Source organism: Manacus vitellinus, unplaced genomic scaffold, assembly GCF_001715985.3.
Source record: "Manacus vitellinus isolate BGI_N305 unplaced genomic scaffold, ASM171598v3 scaffold_27_pilon, whole genome shotgun sequence".
Taxonomy (NCBI): Eukaryota; Metazoa; Chordata; class Aves; order Passeriformes; family Pipridae; genus Manacus; species Manacus vitellinus.
The window spans coordinates 3,806,227-3,823,285 of record NW_021940039.1 but is presented as its reverse complement, the minus strand read 5'-3'; the positions used below and the strand labels follow the sequence as shown (position 1 = coordinate 3,823,285).

The 17,059-nt window shown below is 52.5% G+C and overlaps 1 protein-coding gene across 1 annotated transcript; it reads left to right on the top strand.

Moving 5' to 3' along the window:
* Positions 1-1,701: 1,701 nt before the first annotated feature.
* DBH (dopamine beta-hydroxylase) lies at positions 1,702-15,892 on the top strand. Its single transcript, XM_008927211.2, has 12 exons — positions 1,702-2,043; positions 4,264-4,410; positions 5,756-6,013; positions 7,445-7,621; positions 8,490-8,592; positions 9,805-9,971; positions 10,673-10,816; positions 10,928-10,966; positions 11,804-11,863; positions 12,539-12,666; positions 13,152-13,311; positions 15,758-15,892. Exons 1-12 carry the CDS (start codon positions 1,702-1,704, stop codon positions 15,890-15,892), a joined length of 1,860 nt encoding a protein of 619 aa, XP_008925459.2.
* Positions 15,893-17,059: the final 1,167 nt, after the last annotated feature.

Genomic DNA, 17,059 nt, shown 5'->3' with positions numbered 1-17,059 from the left:
ATCCATCTGAGCCTTCAGTGCATCCAGGAATGAGCCCAGGAGCCTCAGGCAAAGAGAGGGATGCTGCATCCTCCTTCAGGAAGGTGAGCAGAGCTGTGGAAGGATTGAGGTGCAGATCCAGCTCCTCGGGCAGGAGCCCCAGGGCACTGCAGGGGCTCCATTCACAGTTCCAGTGAATACGACCCCACCTCTCAGAAATGCCATGGTGGGAGCCTTCCCAGGCATCTCCAGTGACCTCCTGCATGTCATGCTATGCAGACATGTGCTTTTGAGGCTGACAGCAGCAGCACTGGGAGGGCTGGTGTGGGACTAGGCTGTTCCCTGGCATCACTGGGCTCGTGGGACATGGGATGGGGCTGAGGGGCTCATCTGGGAGAGCTCAGCTCTCCATCTTTCTCTCTGCACTGGCCTTTTGCCTGAAGAAGCTGAATGAGAGATCAAACCCTCTAACCAGCAGGTCACCCGACAAGGAGAGATGCCCCGGATCAATTGACGCATTCCTGAGTAATGGTTATGTCTTAGGACAGTAAAACCTCATCGAATTTAACGTGGAGATGCACACACTGATGATTCATTAAAACACCCGGGCGCTGAGCTGAATCTATTTCCTCTCATTACACAGGGCTGGGAAACGTGGATCTGCCCCTGTGACATTGCTGCAAGGACCAGGAGTGAAACCCAAGACCCAAAGGGGACTGGGGGGGACTCCGCACGGAAGGCATCCGAGAGCATCTCCTGTCACGTGAGCTGGCATTAATAAAACAAGACCACAAACTCGGAGGCTAAAGCAAGGCAGTGTGTGTGTACCAAAGAGCTTGAGGCAGTTCATTATAATTCCAATTAACGTAGAAAAGTTAATAACCGAAAGAGAATACATCAGAACGAGAAGGGGGAGGGGGAGAGACAAAAGGTGTCTTTAAGCTGGAGTCGAAGTCCCAGCTGCCACAAAAGCAAAGAAATAACAAATATTTATCACATCCAATGGTCCAGAGAGGTAGGAGCTTTGATGGGAGCCAAACTGGGGTGGGAGAGGAGTTGGGCTTTGCATGGGAATCCTTATTTTTGGATGCTGTGCTGGGGTTTGGAAGGGCCAGAGATTAGTCACACAAAGGCAAAAAAGGAGAGGAGAGAGGAGAGGAGAGAAGAGGTGACAGGAGAGAAGAGATTTCATTTCTGGCTGTTTGGGGGAAATCAGCATTTTCTCTCATATTTAGCTTTGCAGGGAAAATATTTCAAAACACTGTCAATATTACCTAATGCCTGGGAGCCCAGACAAAGCCCTGCATGTGATCAGGGCTCCTTTGTGCTAATTGTTTGGCCACCTTTGGGGTGATCCCAGGCTGGGGACATGGGGACTCGGGCCAGAAGCACCACGAGCAGGGTAGAGCATGTCCATGCAGGGCTCAGCAGGAGCAGCCTGTGAGGCAACAGCCCTTTCCAGCCACTAAGGAAGATTTAAGAGTGAATCACATCAGCCCAGTCGAATTCAATTGCTATTGATAATGTCCATGTGCAATTAGAGCCAATTAAGGGGAGGCAGCGAATGACAAAAGCCAGAAGGTGGGGTGGGGTGGGGGTGTCAATACAACTGTCCAATTTCCCAACAACTAAATTCGATTAAAGAGTATCACTTACCCAGTTTGCCCAGGAGGGCCAGCACATAAATGGGCAAGGGGCAGGCACGGGTGCTGTCTGGGCAGCATGCAGACTTTCGGGAGCAAGCCCTGCTCCTGCCCCAGCTTCAAGCTGCGGGAGGTGGCATCCATGTACTTCACCATGATCGCCGCGTTCCTGGTCATCTTGGTGGTGGCTCTGCAGGGCTCGGCGCCCCGCGGGAGCGATTTTCCCTACAAGGTGCCCCTCGATCCCCAGGGGCTGCTCGAGCTCTCCTGGAATGTCAGCTACCCTGAGCAAGCCGTGAATTTCCAGCTCCTCATCAGGGACCTGCAGTTCGGGCTCCTCTTCGGGATGTCGGACAGGGGCGAGTTTGAGAACGCGGACCTGGCCGTGCTCTGGAGCGACGGGAGCAATTCCTATTTTGGGGTGAGTCACTCGTATGTTTGCATGGATGCTTATGGGGTTCCCTCCCTGGGGGTGAATCTGGTTTGAAAGAGTAGGACCGGTCCAGGGCACAGGGCACATTGGACCGGTCCCACTGCTCGGGGGGAAAGGGGTCCGAAAGGTCTTGGAGGTTTCTACCCCAGAGGAACCCATGGATCAGGTGCACACGATGGGTTTGGCGTAGGAATTGAACCCAAAGAGAAAAGAATAAATACAACAGCACATCAGCAAGGCTGAGTGGAACCAGAACCAGGATGTCTCTGCTGTGTTTAGCCCCAAAGAGCTCCAGCGGGGGGGTTGTGAACTGACCAGCTCATACTCACGCACACACACAGGATGCACCAACATCTTGGTTTGCTTCTGTGCTGCTGTCAGTCACATTAAAAATTAACCACAGCTCCCATTAATGGCTTTGAGACAGGGCAAAAGTCACCAGACAGAGAGGCTGCTCCTGCCAGCACCAAGAACCCGGCTGCGAGTTGCCTCTGACGCTACCGTCGGGATCAACAGGACAACAGGGCAGCCCGGGGTGCTGTCAGAAATTAGACATGCAAATGTATTTGGGTGATACGTGAACACCTCGTGGTAGCAAGTGCAGAGGAAAAACTAATTTCTAATGGTGCTGTTTGATACTGCTGCTGCAAATCTCCACCCCTCCTCACACAGTCTGTTTGTCCAGGTCCTTGTTTGGGTTGTCTTTCCATCCCTGGGCTCTCCAGTCCTGTCCCCAGACCACCACATTCAGCTCATTGCCATTGCACTTGGCTGCAGAAAGCAGTTCACATTTTTCCCTGTGTGAGGCTTTCCAGCAAGTTAAATTTTACCTCTCTGCTTACTTCAAGTTAACCATAAAATACATTCTTTCGCAATCAGCCGCAATGTGATCTGCAGTGTAATGAAAGCATGAAAAGAAGGGCTTATTATCTGCGCTGTTTTCCTGCTAATTACCAGCCATTCAGGATCTGTGGTGGCCCGAATGCTACAGTATTTCACAGCATCATGTTAAGGAGACATAAAGGATCATTTCTAATCTTGCCTCCGTGTGCTCCCCGAAAGACAAGCAGCACTGAATGAAACACCCGGCAGCATTAAGGTTTTCTCTTTCACTTGGTGCTGAACAGCATCCTGCATGGAGATTTCAATAAATCTCTCCAGTCCTGGTTTTCTCTCTCCCAGCAGCCTTTCTTCTGGATAAGTATGTCAGCTGTTAAAAAGATCCAAATTTGCTTAACCCCCCATGTACTACAAGATTAATTTGCACACCATATTCCTATGAAAACAAATGTCATGCAAGCTCCATGTAGCTGATTTTACTCTCCCCCTCTAAGGACAATATGTTCTCGAAATATGACTCTATAGTTCTGGCTGAAATTACGCCAAGTTGCTTTATTCTTTTTCTTCTGTTTTTTCCCCCAAGATAAGGGAACTGAAGCCACTTATGTATGTATAGCGAGGTACTTCTTGGGTGCCTTTTCTCACTAAACAAAATATATCAGTGAAAGAAACAAAAGATCAAGGCAACAACCCCGTTCAGTTCCAAATTATTGCAGGATTTTATACTCCAAACCTTCAAATCCTGAAGCACAGAAATCCACTGCTTTGCTTCTCAGTGTGGCATTGTCGCCATCCTCAACAATGAGCAGCTTTTGGGAGGCCATGCTGAGCTTCCAGAACAATCTGGCCACAACAAATTAAGGATTTTGAAGAGGGACAGCAATTTCTAGGGCTGACACTACAGCCCAGCAAAGGTCTGATCTTAAATTGAGAGCAGCTGTCTTGTGGCAAGGGTTTTGGAGAGCACATCACCCTCCTTCAGAAGGTGTCCCCCCCGGACAAATACACCCAAAATGCAGCACGGACTGATCAGACTGATGCAAAATTTTCACATGTCCCTGCAGGCTTTCTTGTCCCCCATCCTTTCCACAGACACATCTCAGCTTTTAAAGGTCTTTTCTGCAGACTGTTAGTGCTGGGTCAGGTATTTCACACCAAGAGCCTCATGGCAGGGGCTGTTCTGGCACCACTGTGCCTGGGGGATGCTGGAAGGCGGCATGGAGCAACCAAAACACAGACACCCCCCCCACACACACACCTCTGGGAATGCAGCAGGTGAACCAGCTGGAGGGCCAGAAGGAGAACCTCAGGACCTGCAGTAGCTCTGGAGGTTCCTCCAGGCTGACCAGGGTGCTCTTTCTCTCACAGGATGCCTGGAGTGATGCCAAGGGGCAGCTCCACATGGATTCACAGCAGGACTACCAGCTCCTGGGGGCTCGGAGGGCTCCTGAGGGGCTCTACCTCCTCTTCAGAAGAGCCTTCAGCACCTGTGACCCCAAGGACTACCTGATAGAGGTACAGCACCACCCTCACCCCACAGTGCCACTGTAGCACCCCTCAGCCCCCTCCCAGCCCTGGGGCACAGCTCCAAACCCCAACCTGCGTGGTTATATCTGATTTTGGAGGCAGCATCAGGTGTTTGTGCTGTCTAAGGCAGAAAGGAAGCGAGCTACAGCTGTCAGTCCTGGGACATGAGTAATGTTTGGCACCATCTATTTATGACCCCTTATAAACCTCTAGAAAGTGTAGATTTTAGCTCATTTGCATCATCAGCTGTTAAGCATGTGTTAGGTCTATATAAATACCTCCTGCATCACTCTGGTCTGCCGTCTGGAGCCAACTGTTGGGAGTGTTACGAAGAAGGGTTGGTGTACCAACAGGAGGCAAAGAGGAGGGTTGTGGTAGGAGCTGGAACAAAGGGACAGCAAATACAGACACTGTGCTGTGCTTGTATGTGGCTTGCTGATGTTTCTCTGGGTCTGCATTGACCACTGCCCTGTGAGATGGGACTGGGAGGAAACCTTCCCAGTGGGGATGTCAAACAGCTTCAGACTCTCAGCCATGGACCCCGGGTGCAGGCAGGAATTGGTGCAAGGCTCATCTCAGATGAAAGCCTTTGTGGGCAGGATATTTTAGAGCCAACGTGGGCACAGAGTGTCCTCGAGTTTTTGTTGCTGGTTTTCAAAAGCTTGTCTTGTGGTGAGAAATGTCTACCGTCTGCCAAAACACTGAGAGCCCTGGAGGAAAAAATCTGTCTGTGAACAAGGAAAAGACTTACAGGTCTTTATTCTCTGATCCTTCAAGAAAAGATTATTCTCTTTTTCCTTTCTTCCTTATCTCCTGTCCAGAGCTCTCTGTGTTCAGCAGCACCTTTCTTCCTTGCAGTAGACTTTGAGCAGAGCTTCTTGTGGCACCTTTCCCCTCAACAGGAGCTGGGAGAAAAGGGAGGATTTCAGGGAGAAGTTTTGTGCCTGCTGTTACTGCCCAGGCCACTTAGTGGGACTGGGCTGCAGGGTGGGATGAGCTCTGCACTGATGTGGTTGTCCCAGCCTCGAGCTCATGAGAGAGGAGGGGCTCTGAAGGAGAAGGGAGGATATGTTAAGCCTTATGGAATTTCAGACTCTCCCACCTGGCAGGGAACCCTCTGTGATCACCTCAGCCAAAGCAATGGTCCCAAATCTATAATATTCCTGGGACAGCACAGCAAAGTGAGCTACTGGTGCACTCAGGGTGGCTTCCCACTTGGGAATGGGTCAAGAGACCCATTCCTGGGTTCATGCCATCAATAGTGGTGCCAATAGTCCGTGCAGGTCATGTTTCTACATGAAAAACTACCTGATATACTGTGGTCTTGCTTCAGGATGGCACTGTGCACCTCATCTATGGGATCCTGGAGAAACCCGTGCATTCCCTCCAAGCCATCAACATCTCTGCCATCCACGGGGGACTGCAGAGGGTGCAGCTGCTGAAGCCCAACATCACCATCCCTGAACTGCCCAGTGACACGAAAACCATGGAGATAACAGCTCCTGACGTTGTCATTCCCAGCCAAGAGACAACCTACTGGTGTTACATGGTAGAGCTCCCAAAAGGCTTCCCCAAACATCACATTATCATGGTAAGAGGTAGGGGAAGGGGGCTGCTTTCCCCAGGGCAGTCAGCAATCATGTTCACATTCAGCCATCCTACAAAGCCCATCTCTTCCTGCCCTGTCCACCTCTTCCTGCCCACAGCCTGGGAGGCTTTCAGACCCATCCATCTTCCCAAACGTGGTCCCAAAACGTCTCCCAGAGCCATCCCACCAGCCAGTAGCATTCTAATCTCTCTTAACCCAAAATCAGAAGTTTCTCAGCAGGAAGTGGCCAGTTAGTGTCTTTCCACCTGGCACATCCAGCAGGAACCAGGGCAGGCTCAGGGATGACTCTCTGCAGAGGGCAGAGCTGTGGCCATCAAGGATGGACCCATAGCAGGATTATGGCACACAGTGAGCCATGAGGAATATATAAACATGGGAAACAAAGGAAAAGGGCTGGCAAGAGCAGAGCATACTCCAAAAAAAGAAAGTTACAGAAATAAATGCAACTTGTGTGCGCTGCCCAGGTGTTTTGCAGGTGCTTGGGTCACCTCCCTCAAAGGAGAGGCAGAAACCTGCTGGCATCCTAGTGCAGGGAAGGGATGAGCCACTGGGAGAGCATAGCCCCAGCAGGTGTGGAGATGGCTCAGCAGCTGACCTGGAACATTCAGAGCCAAAACCACCCAGTGGAGAGAGGGAAAGCCTGATGCATGAGCTGAAGTGAGTGCTCAGTGATTTATAGAGGAGAGACAGTGCTGCAAAGGAAGGCTCAGAAGGAGGATTTTCTCTCTAACAGATGGTGTGAACTGAATCATCTGTGTGTAAGTAAAAAGTGTGTAACTCCTGATACCTTCCCGCTGCTGCAGATTACTTCTACAGCTGGCACTTTTAGCCAGAGCCATTCCTCAGACTGGTTTTAATCACTCTTTCTACCCCAAATTCCCCTTGCCATGCCCCGAGCAGCTGTCGGATAGAAACAAAACCCAATAGCTTCAGTCAGAGCTACCACAATGTGACCAGGACTCTTTTTAGGAAAAAGCAATGTGCCCAGGGTCACCTCAGCCCTGCAAGACTGTAAAGGACTCAGTCATCACAAAGCAGACCAAGATCTTCTGCTAATCAGGTACACCTGTTGCTGGAGAAAGGATGAGATGTTTCTATATGTGTTCTGGTGGGCTCTGGGTTGGTCCCAAGGCCAACTAAGAAACTAAGTGTTTCCACAACTGCCCTGAATGCTCTCCTTGGGCACTAGTTCCAGCTTAACCTCCTCTTGCGAGCCAAAATATAAAGTAAAAGCTCTTGGTGCTTGGTGCCTCATGCCCAGAGCAACCTTCCCTCCCTACCACGGGGTAGAAGCTGTCTCCCATTCAGCAACAGGTGGCAGACATACCTGTCTTGGCTCCTCGTGGAGCCTGGAAGGCGGCAGCCGCAGGGATGGACTCTCAGTCTGTCCTCGTTCTGGGATCTGCTTTGCAGTACGAGCCCGTGATCACGGAGGGCAACGAGGCTCTTGTCCACCACATGGAAGTCTTCCAGTGTGCTGCTGAGTTCGACAGCTTCCCCTCCTACAACGGGCCCTGCGACTCCAAGATGAAGCCAGAGCGGCTCAACTACTGCAGGCACGTGCTGGCAGCCTGGGCCATGGGAGCACAGGTGGGTGCAAGGGGGGACCTGTTGCCCCGGGTAAAAACCGTCCTGTTGCCTCCCAACCCTTCCCAATTCCCTTTTGGGTTTGCCCCATGTGAGTTGCTCCCACCCCGTTCTCTGTTGGGGTTTGAGTCCAGCCCTGTCTGACCTCCCCAGCCTCCCCCTGGGCGCATCTGAGCTCCTGCTTCATCCCAGCTCACCTCCTTGGTGCCATAAATCTGGATCCCAGGTGCAATCCAGTCCAGGTTCTCCCCCATTTCATATCCCAGCCCTGATCCAGTCCGGGTTTCCCCCTGTTCCTGATTCTGGGCATAATCCAGTCCAGGTTTCCCTCCATTCCGGATCCCAGGTGTGATCCAGTCTGGGTTTTCCCCATTCTGGCCCTGATCCAGCCTGGATTTCCCCTCATTCTGTATTCTCACTTTATCCAATCTGGTCTTTCCCCCACCCTGTATCCCACCTGTGATCCAGTCTGTCTTGTCCCCCATTCCAGTGGGGCACTGGAAGAGGCTCCCCAGGGCAGTGGTCACAGAGTTCAAGGATCCTTTGGACAATGCTCTCATGCACATGGTGGGATTTCTGGGCTTATCCTGTGCACGCCCAGGAGTTGGACTTGATGATGATCCTTGTGGGTCCCTTCCAACTCAGGGCATTCTATGATTCTGCTGGGGGGTTATGTCACTGCAGGTACTTGTGGCACAGGAGAAGCCTGTGGAAGCAAGACCAGCTCACCAAGCACAACCAAGAGCTCAAATCATACCCCTCAGCCCACAGTGGGGGTCAGGATTATGGCCAAACATTTCCCTTCAGCTTTTCAACCTTGTCCTTGGAAAGCCATCCCACTGCTCCCCTAACACCCTCCCTCTGCTTCCAGGCTTTCTACTACCCTGAAGAAGCAGGTGTTGCCTTCGGTGGCCAAGGCTCCTCCAGATATTTGCGCCTCGAGATCCATTACCACAATCCACTGGTGTTCAAAGGTGAGGGGGTGTGAGCCATGCCTGGTGCCTCCCCAGTAAGGCCATGGCAGGAGAGCTGGGGACATTCAAGGGAAGGACTGACATCCTGTTGGAGAGGGCTCTGGCCAAAAATCATAGCCCTGTTTGCAACTATCTGGAGACCTGATGGTCCAGATCTGTCCTAGCAGGAAGAATACATTAAATTCCCACCATGTTGCCCCTTTTCTGGTCTCAGCAAAGTCATCCTCACTGAAGGCTGGACCTGTGCAAGCCCAGCAGTGGAGAAGGATGCTCAGGGAAGGAACCTCCCTGAGCCTGCAGGCAGAAAACTGCCCCTACAGAGTTTCTGCAGGGATATGATCCAAGGCAGCACCAGTATTTAGCTGGGCTGTCTCAGAGTGTCCCTCCAAGTTCCTTGGAAGGTGGTGGTGGAGGATCTCAGAGCAAGAGCAACAGCAGTGCCAAGTCACCAGAGAGGAAGCAGCAGCAGCCTGGCTGGGGATGGGGGGATGTGGATGTTGTTTTACTGTACTCCTGCTTCGATAACATTGTCAGGAGACACATTGAAAAAAAAAAAGTTCCAAAAAGCCCAGTTTCTTCATTAACATAAAAACAAGTAGCTTCTTGACTACCCAAGTATATTTTTAGGAGACCAGAGCATATGCACTGTAGATCAGTCATAGCACATTCGGCAACTCGAGAAGAAACACGTCTATAAATACAGAGCTCATGTCTTTCATAATTTATCTGCTTTTGCATGTTAACCAATAGTGTCTCCCCTGTTATTCTTATCTCTGAGTGGGCTCCAGCCCGGAGACAGGGGGTTCAAAGCTGCCCTGAACCCCTCCTGACCTACTGACCCTGCTCTTTCCCTTTGCTTTCGGGGCCTTAGACTTCTGGATGTATCAGTTAAAGAAGATGCAATGAGCCATATTTCTGAGGGAGTTAAAGCACCCCATGCTCTGTCCTTCTGCTTTGGGCTCTCCAAAGGCACCCCTTACCTCACTCTCCTGGGAGCAATTCAGCCTTAGGTCGATGCCCTCTCTAGGGGAACCAGGCGTGTCTGGGCGCACTCAGCAAAGGCTTGCATGCAAATGTCTAGGATTTAAAACAACAAGAGCCACACGCAGGTTCAGAAAGCCGCGAGCGAGAGGCTGGCGACGCAGCGCGGCATCGTTTTTCACACCTGACCTTGTCCCTGCGGTGACTCGTCCTTGTCCTCTCGCCCACCAGGTCGCCGCGACTCCTCAGGGATCCGGCTGTACTACACGGCCACCCTGCGGCCCCACGACGCCGGGATCATGGAGCTGGGCTTGGTCTACACGCCCGTGATGGCCATTCCCCCCGGCGAGGACGCCTTTGTCCTCACGGGCTATTGCACCGACAAATGCACCCAGAAGGTGAGTGCCCGTCCTCTCCACCCCGGCTTCACCTTGGAGAACAAAGTTTACTCATGGCTTTTCCCAGGCCCTGGGCAGAACTGAGCTCCAGGTTTCCAATTCCCGGTTTTAAACTTACCGTGAGGTTGCGCTTGAAAAGAAAAAATCTGCTGTGTACAACAAACAGAGAGCAGCTGGTCGGGATGCGCTGAATCCCCCTCGAAGCAGCTCTCCTGGGGAGCCATCTGCTCCAGCTCCCCGGGGTACCATTCCCATAAAACTTACTGCCTAGCTGGCTGTGTCCCAGCGGTGCTTCCCTCCATGGGGAAGAGAAAATTGGCTTCTGTGTCCGAGCAACTTGCCAAGAGCTTCTCTCAAAGATGGTTCCAAAATGCCCACCTTGCTCTCAGGGATATTTTAGTAGATGTTTTGGTAGGGCCTACTCAAAAGGAATCATTTGTGCCACCACTAACGAGCGCAGGGAGGCAAGCAGCATCCGGCTCAGCTGCTCCTGCTGACCCAGAGAGCTGGTTTGGCAGCAGATTGAGAGTCTGTCCCTCTGCCAGGAGCTCGCTGACACCCTGCTCCAAGGGGACAGTGATCCCCTAAACTCCTGTGTGAGAGCCAGCACAGGGACAGCTGGTTCCCAGCACACAGCAGGGGATGTGTGGGAGGGGAGAGGGATGGGGTCAGCACGAGGCCCTGATCTGTCCTTCCCCCAGGCTCTGCCCCGTGCCGGCATCCGCATCTTCGCCTCCCAGCTCCACACTCACCTGGCAGGGAGAAAAGTGGTGACAGTGCTGTCCCGGGACGGGAGAGAGCGGCAGGTCGTGAACTCCGACAGCCACTACAGCCCTCACTTCCAGGTACAGGGGTCTGCAGGGGCAGTGGGGTCCTGGCTGGATGTCACCTGTGGGGTTGCCCTGGGCACGGTGCCACGGCGCTGCTCTGATGTGACCCCTTTCCTTCCCTCCCAGGAGATCCGCATGCTGAAGGAGATCGTTGCAGTCTTTCCAGTGAGTTGCTCCAGAAACTGTGGCAGCTTCCAAACAGCACACCCTGACCCCATGACCTTGACCTCTCTGCCTCCTTCCATCAGCCCATCCCCTCTGGGGACGTCCCTGCGGGCTGCAGGAGGACAGTGTGGTCCCTGGGTCATATCTACCACCCTCATGCCTTGGGGATGTTGGGGCCCACCTCATATGGCACAAAACTGGTGTGTGGGCAGTAAGGAGCTAAATTAAGCACCTAATTTAGTTGAGCTTTGTCTACCAGAGGGAGGCTCCTCAGGGGGTGAGGATGAACCATGGTGGTGCCCCCTCTCCTCGCTGGGTAGAAGGAGAGGAAGAGATTTGGAATCAGTGGTGAGAGTGTGTGGCAAAACAGAGGTGGAAAGTACCCTGGGGCCTTTTGGGTGAGGAAGAACCTGGCTGCAAAGTAGAGGACACCTATGGGACCTGCTGTGCCCCATGAGGCTGCCCAAAAGACTCAGCAGTCATTGAGACCCCACCTACATCTGTGCTGGGACCCCACGGTCCCCAGCGCTGGCTGTGATGGGGAGGCTGTTGTGCCATCAAGTCAGGTACAGATTTGGCACTTCAAACTGTTGCCTAAGTGCATTTTTTTAAGGTGTTTCAGCCCTGCAGAAATTCTTAAAAAGCGAGGAAAGCAGGAAACACCATTCCTGGGATACAGCCCTAGGGAATCTCCACAGGGGATGCAAGTTTAGCAAGTGCTCCTGAGGCACTGCAGAGAGCGCTGGTGGGGAAACAGGCTGCTGATACGGGGAGCAGAGATCTGCTGTGTTGTACACTCCCCAGCCCCTAAATTTGCCTGTGTTTGAACCTCCCCAGGGCGATGAACTCATCACCACCTGCACATACAACACGCAGAACCGGAGCCAAGCCACCGTGGTGAGTGCAGGGCCAGCTCACCTGCCTCTGTGGGGCTGAGGTGTGTTGGTACCCCAGGGTTGGGGGCACCCACAGAGTGGGCTTCTGCATGAACCCAGGCTGAATCACAGCCAAAACCCAGAGGGAGTGTGGGAAGAAGGGAACTCACAAGGCTCTGCTGCCTGCAGCGGGGATGGCAAGGTGCTAATTGTGAAGTAGCATGTGTCACTCTAATTCCCATCACAAACTGTTCCACCAGGGATTAATTGTAATTAAAGAGAAGTGGCATTTTTTGACAGTGCATGTTATTTTCTTACATAGGCAGCAAAAAAAAAAAAAGAGCCTGTCAGAGGTACCATCAACAGGGACAAAGTTAAATATAGCAGAGGGATTATAGGAAATCTGCATTTTAATGTAAACCACACGGTCTAGCCTAAAAGTCTGTCCTTGTGCAAAGGGCAGAGGAGCAGAGTGCTGCCCATCTCACACACATGAAGGGGTGTGTTTATCTATACCTATGTATCTACATCTATTTAGATAGCCAGATATCCAGATACATAGATTATAGCTATAGATATATGTGAGTGTGCACGTAGAGGTGTGAGCTTTGTGTCCTCTTGCCCTCCCTGCTGGCTGTGCAGCCCTGGCAGGGCACAGCCAGACCCCGCTGCCATCACCTTTGTGTCTGTGCTGCAGGGAGGGTTTGGCATCCTGGAAGAGATGTGTGTGAACTACGTGCATTACTACCCCCAGACGCAGCTGGAGCTGTGCAAAAGCACTATGGATCTGGGATACCTGCACCGATACTTCAACCTCGTGAACAGGTACAGAGCCCCTGCACGGTGGGGCTGAGGGGAGAGGGATCAGTGCAAAGCTCTGTGGTGGTAACACTAGAAAAAAGCCAAACCCAGGGTTTTAAGGATGATTGTGTGGTGAGAACCTCTGGGAAGGGAGAGCAGTCCTGGGAATGGACTTCACAGAAAGAGTCAGAGCATGACCATGTGCTTAAGTGCAGAATATTCCTTATAACCCAAGGCAGACAGCAAGCATCCCTGCTAGAGAAGCTGCAGCCCATCCACCCAGGATGAGAGGGGGAGATGCTGACCTTGCACAGGACGTCCTACCCACAGGCAGTCAGCTGGCCCCAAATCCTTCCCTGCAGGTGCCCGCTGCTCCAGGCGCTCCCTGTGCCCAGCACTGACTTCGGAGCCATTCCAGGTCAAGCTTTAGGCAGGGAGGAATCAGTCACATCCAGCACCGAAAGGGGACAGCACTGCTGTGTTTCAGTGTGGCGTTTCTCCTGCCCCAGGTTTAACGATGAGGAGGTCTGCATGTGCCCGCAGGTCTCTGTCCCAGAGCAGTTCAGTTCTGTCCCCTGGAACACGTTCAACAGAGATGTGCTAAAGTCCCTCTACGGTTTTGCTCCGATCTCCATGCACTGCAACAAATCCTCCGCCATCCGGTTCCCGGTATGTACAGCTTCACTCCCAAGGCTTCCCAACAAAACTCCCAGCTGTAGGTAAAAAGCAGCTTGGCAGAGCTGTGGGAAGGTCTGTACCAAGCACACGGGTCAGGCGTCCGGTGCTCAGGACACATCCAAAACCCAGCGGGCTCAGGGCAGGGAGCTGGAGCTGTGAGGACACTGAGCCCAGCCCTGGTGCTTAAACAATCTGTCCAGAGCCCACCATGGATGTTCCCAGCCAGATTCAATTGGGAGATGCATTTGCATAAAGTGATTTGGAGGCTGCTTTTGCTGAGCGTTGAAGTAGGGCCGGCTCCAGATCCAAGGAGAAACGTGAGGTGGTTTTTAGGATTTTGGCAAATGACATCAGGTCCCAGCAGAGAGAGCTCATTACGTGCAGCATCTGTGCAGCCTCCAAACGCAGAGATCCAGCAAAACCTGAAGGATAAAGGACTGTGAGATCTTTAAAGGAAAAACAGGCCCAGTGACGAGGGACATAACAATGATGGCAATGAAGATTTAAAACCACTGAGGGCCTCAGCTCCCAGTGCCATTTATCAGTGTAATAAACTTAGATGATAGCCTATTCCTGGATCCAGGGATATCCACTGCAGCACAGGAGGATGCTGAGCTGACTGCAGGGATGACCATCAGCTTTCTGCCCCAGTAAACTCCCTTCAGCAAAGTCCACTCTGGAGCAGGCAGAAACCTTTCCAGTTTCCTGGAACTGAAGACCCAGCACCTCTCGCCTGTGCAGAGGACAGAAGTGCAGAACAGTGGTGCAGAAGTTTTGTGCAGCAGGAGAATTATGAATTAAACTTCTTAATTACAGCTCAGACAACTCTCTTGGTTTCAGAGAGGTCTAGGGGGCTTCTGGGAAGGGACTCGAGCGGAGCAGAGCCAGTGCTGGTACAAAGTGGGTCACAGGCACCACAGTGAGGGTGAAGGAACTGAGCTGCCTCCCTGCTCTGCTGGTGCTTCAGAGCGAGCCCAACTTTGATACATCTCATTTATTCCATACTGTTTCTGCCAAGAGAAAAGCACCAGCTTCTAATTAAGTTCATGTTTTTGCAGTTCAGTGATCCCAAATCTGATGATTTCTGGAAGGAACTGAGTGCTGTTAATTATCGAGCAAAATCTCAAGGTACCACTTGTGAGAGGCAGCAGGGATGATGCCATCCCCAAGTTCCCTGCACCCGCAAGGGCTCACAGTAAACTCCCTTTGTTCAGATTTCCACTCGAAGGCACCGAAACCAACAACTATTGAGACACTCCAAGTGCCTTTGATCTATCTGAGAAGCAGGCACAGGGTTTGGGATGTATCAGCAGGGCAGATTCCGCAGCAGATGGGCTCAGGACTGGAGCCGAGCCCTGGAGCAGGCACACCCTAAACATTCTTAACTGCTCCCCTAAGCCAGAAGGGTACAGGAAAATAGTTGTTTCTCCAGCTGGTGCTCCCCTGCAGTGCTGTCCCCTCTCTGGTCGCTCCCCAGGAGCTTTGGAAGGGTCCCTCCATCCCACTCCTTCTTCCCCCAGGGTTTTCCTGGTGCTGGTGCAGCCTCTGGCCTGTTTCGCTTGACATACCACAAGAAATTTCAGCTGAAAACATAAATTCAACTTTCATCTTGCTGATGACTCACGGCTCTACCTCTCCTCTCCAGACCTCCCTCCTCCTGCTCACGCTGCGGCTCAGCCTCTCGCTGACATTTCCGCATGAGCACGCAGCCAGCAGCCAAACTGCAGCATCACCAAACCAGAGCCAAGCCCCCCTTTGCCCTCACAGCCCCTGCCCACATCTCCACTGGCCACTAACCCAGGCCAACACATCACATCTGAGTTAGATCCTGCTCGGCGGGCTCAGCCCTCGGCGCTGCCTGGACCTGGCAGATTTCTCTTTGCAGGGAACATCCCCGAGACAAGGTGTCTCCTCACATGCACAGAGCTGGAGGTTTTGTCCTGGCCATGGTCACCCTGAGCCCTGATGGCTGTGACAGCCCTTCCCCAGCTCTGCCACACAGCACATCATCCAGGCTGCTGCATCCTTCCTGCTCTGCAGCAGCTGCACAGGAACATCCATGCTGGAATGCTGCAAATTCCTGCCAATATTTGGTGGAGAGTGTTTTACAGAGCACGTTGGTGCCTGTATGGGACTCCCTGGTTGGAGTTGCCTCCATCTGATTTGGTGGGTAGCGCTTTTTGGGGTGGAAACATCCTGACTGTGGTGGGTTTGTGAGACACCGTGCACTGCAGACGTCTGTGCCGCTAAGGGGATGTGTAGGTGCTTCTGTAAAATGAAGAATTAGTAATATGAATAATTAGCAGCATCTCATAAGAAAACATCCTGATTTTGGCTGAAAATGCTTCAAATATTAAAGCTCATTGGAGAGATGGGCAGAAACACCAAGTCTCCAAGTACCTGAGACTTGGTCTCACGGTGCCAAACTCTCTTGCAGGGCGACTGGGAGAAGCAGCCACTTCCCACCATCACCGAGAGGCTGCAGGAGCCTGTCCCCCACTGCCCACCTGCCCCGGGGCCTCAGCCTGCTACCCCCATCCCCCTCAACCTGGGCCAGCTCAGGAGGGACTGACACGATGCCTGTTCCTTCCATCACGACGGGAAGTGCCTCCAGGCAGGAGCATCCATGGGGAACATCCCGTCACTGTCCCGGCATCCTGCCCACACAGCGATGCCAACTGGTGCCCTGGCCCCTGCAGGGGGGTTAGGGCTCATGAGCTAGAGTTCAAAAAGTACTCTGGAGATGGAAAGTGCTATATTTAGTGTGTTATTAGCAATCCTGGCTCTGAGTAATGCTGCTTTCCACCCCCAGAATGAGAACGTGGAGGTTTGCTATTGTGCTAAACCCAGTGTGGCCCCAGGGAGTGGGGGGAGAGCCTTGTTTTCCCACAGGGAAATTGAGGCATGGACATGTGTGGGAGCAGCATACAAGCCCTGCAGTGCCCCATGGTCCCGTTTAGCTCAGGATGGCTCCACAGGTGCTCTCCCACCCTGCCAGCCATGGAGGGGATGGAGGGAAGGAGGGAGGGATGCCACGATGCCCACCCGACACCCACCTCCCCCCCATGCTCCTTCCCCACTCCCCCATGCTGGGGATTGTTCCTCTCGATGCCACCAGATGCCAATGGCTGGGAACAAATGATACCTCTGGGATAGGATTTAGAAAGGGGGAGGGATGCGGTGGGGAGGCACGGGGAAGGGAATGACAAATCTTTTGTCAGGGAAAAATTACTCCATTAAATATCTAAATGTAAAATAAATTGCTTTTTGCTGTCGAGCTCCAAGGGGAGAACACTCAGGAGGAGCAAAGGAAAGACTGGAGGTGCTGCAGGAGAGTCTATGTCCATCCCAGCTGGGTGCCTGCCCTTGCTGCCTTGGGAGAGGTAGGATCCAGGGCAGGTGGCCCCCAAAATTCACCCTCCCAGCCACCTTGAGTGTAAGGGACAGAGCACTGCACATTGGAAAGGACTTTTTAAAGCAAAACATGATCTTCCATGCACAGAGTGGATCCCTGGCTTGGCAGGGAGGCAGCATGCTCTTTCCCTCGGGACAGGACTGTGGCCACCCCCTCCTCTGCCCTCCTCCTGCCACAGGGAGGGCAATCAGCTCCTATTCAAGAGAAAAATTCATCTCAATCTTGTTTTTTAACGTTTTCAGTAAAACCAAAGCATTTTCAGAGTTCACGCTCTTGCCCGCAGCGCTTGTGGCACGAGGTTAAGGAATTGAAATCAGCTCTAAA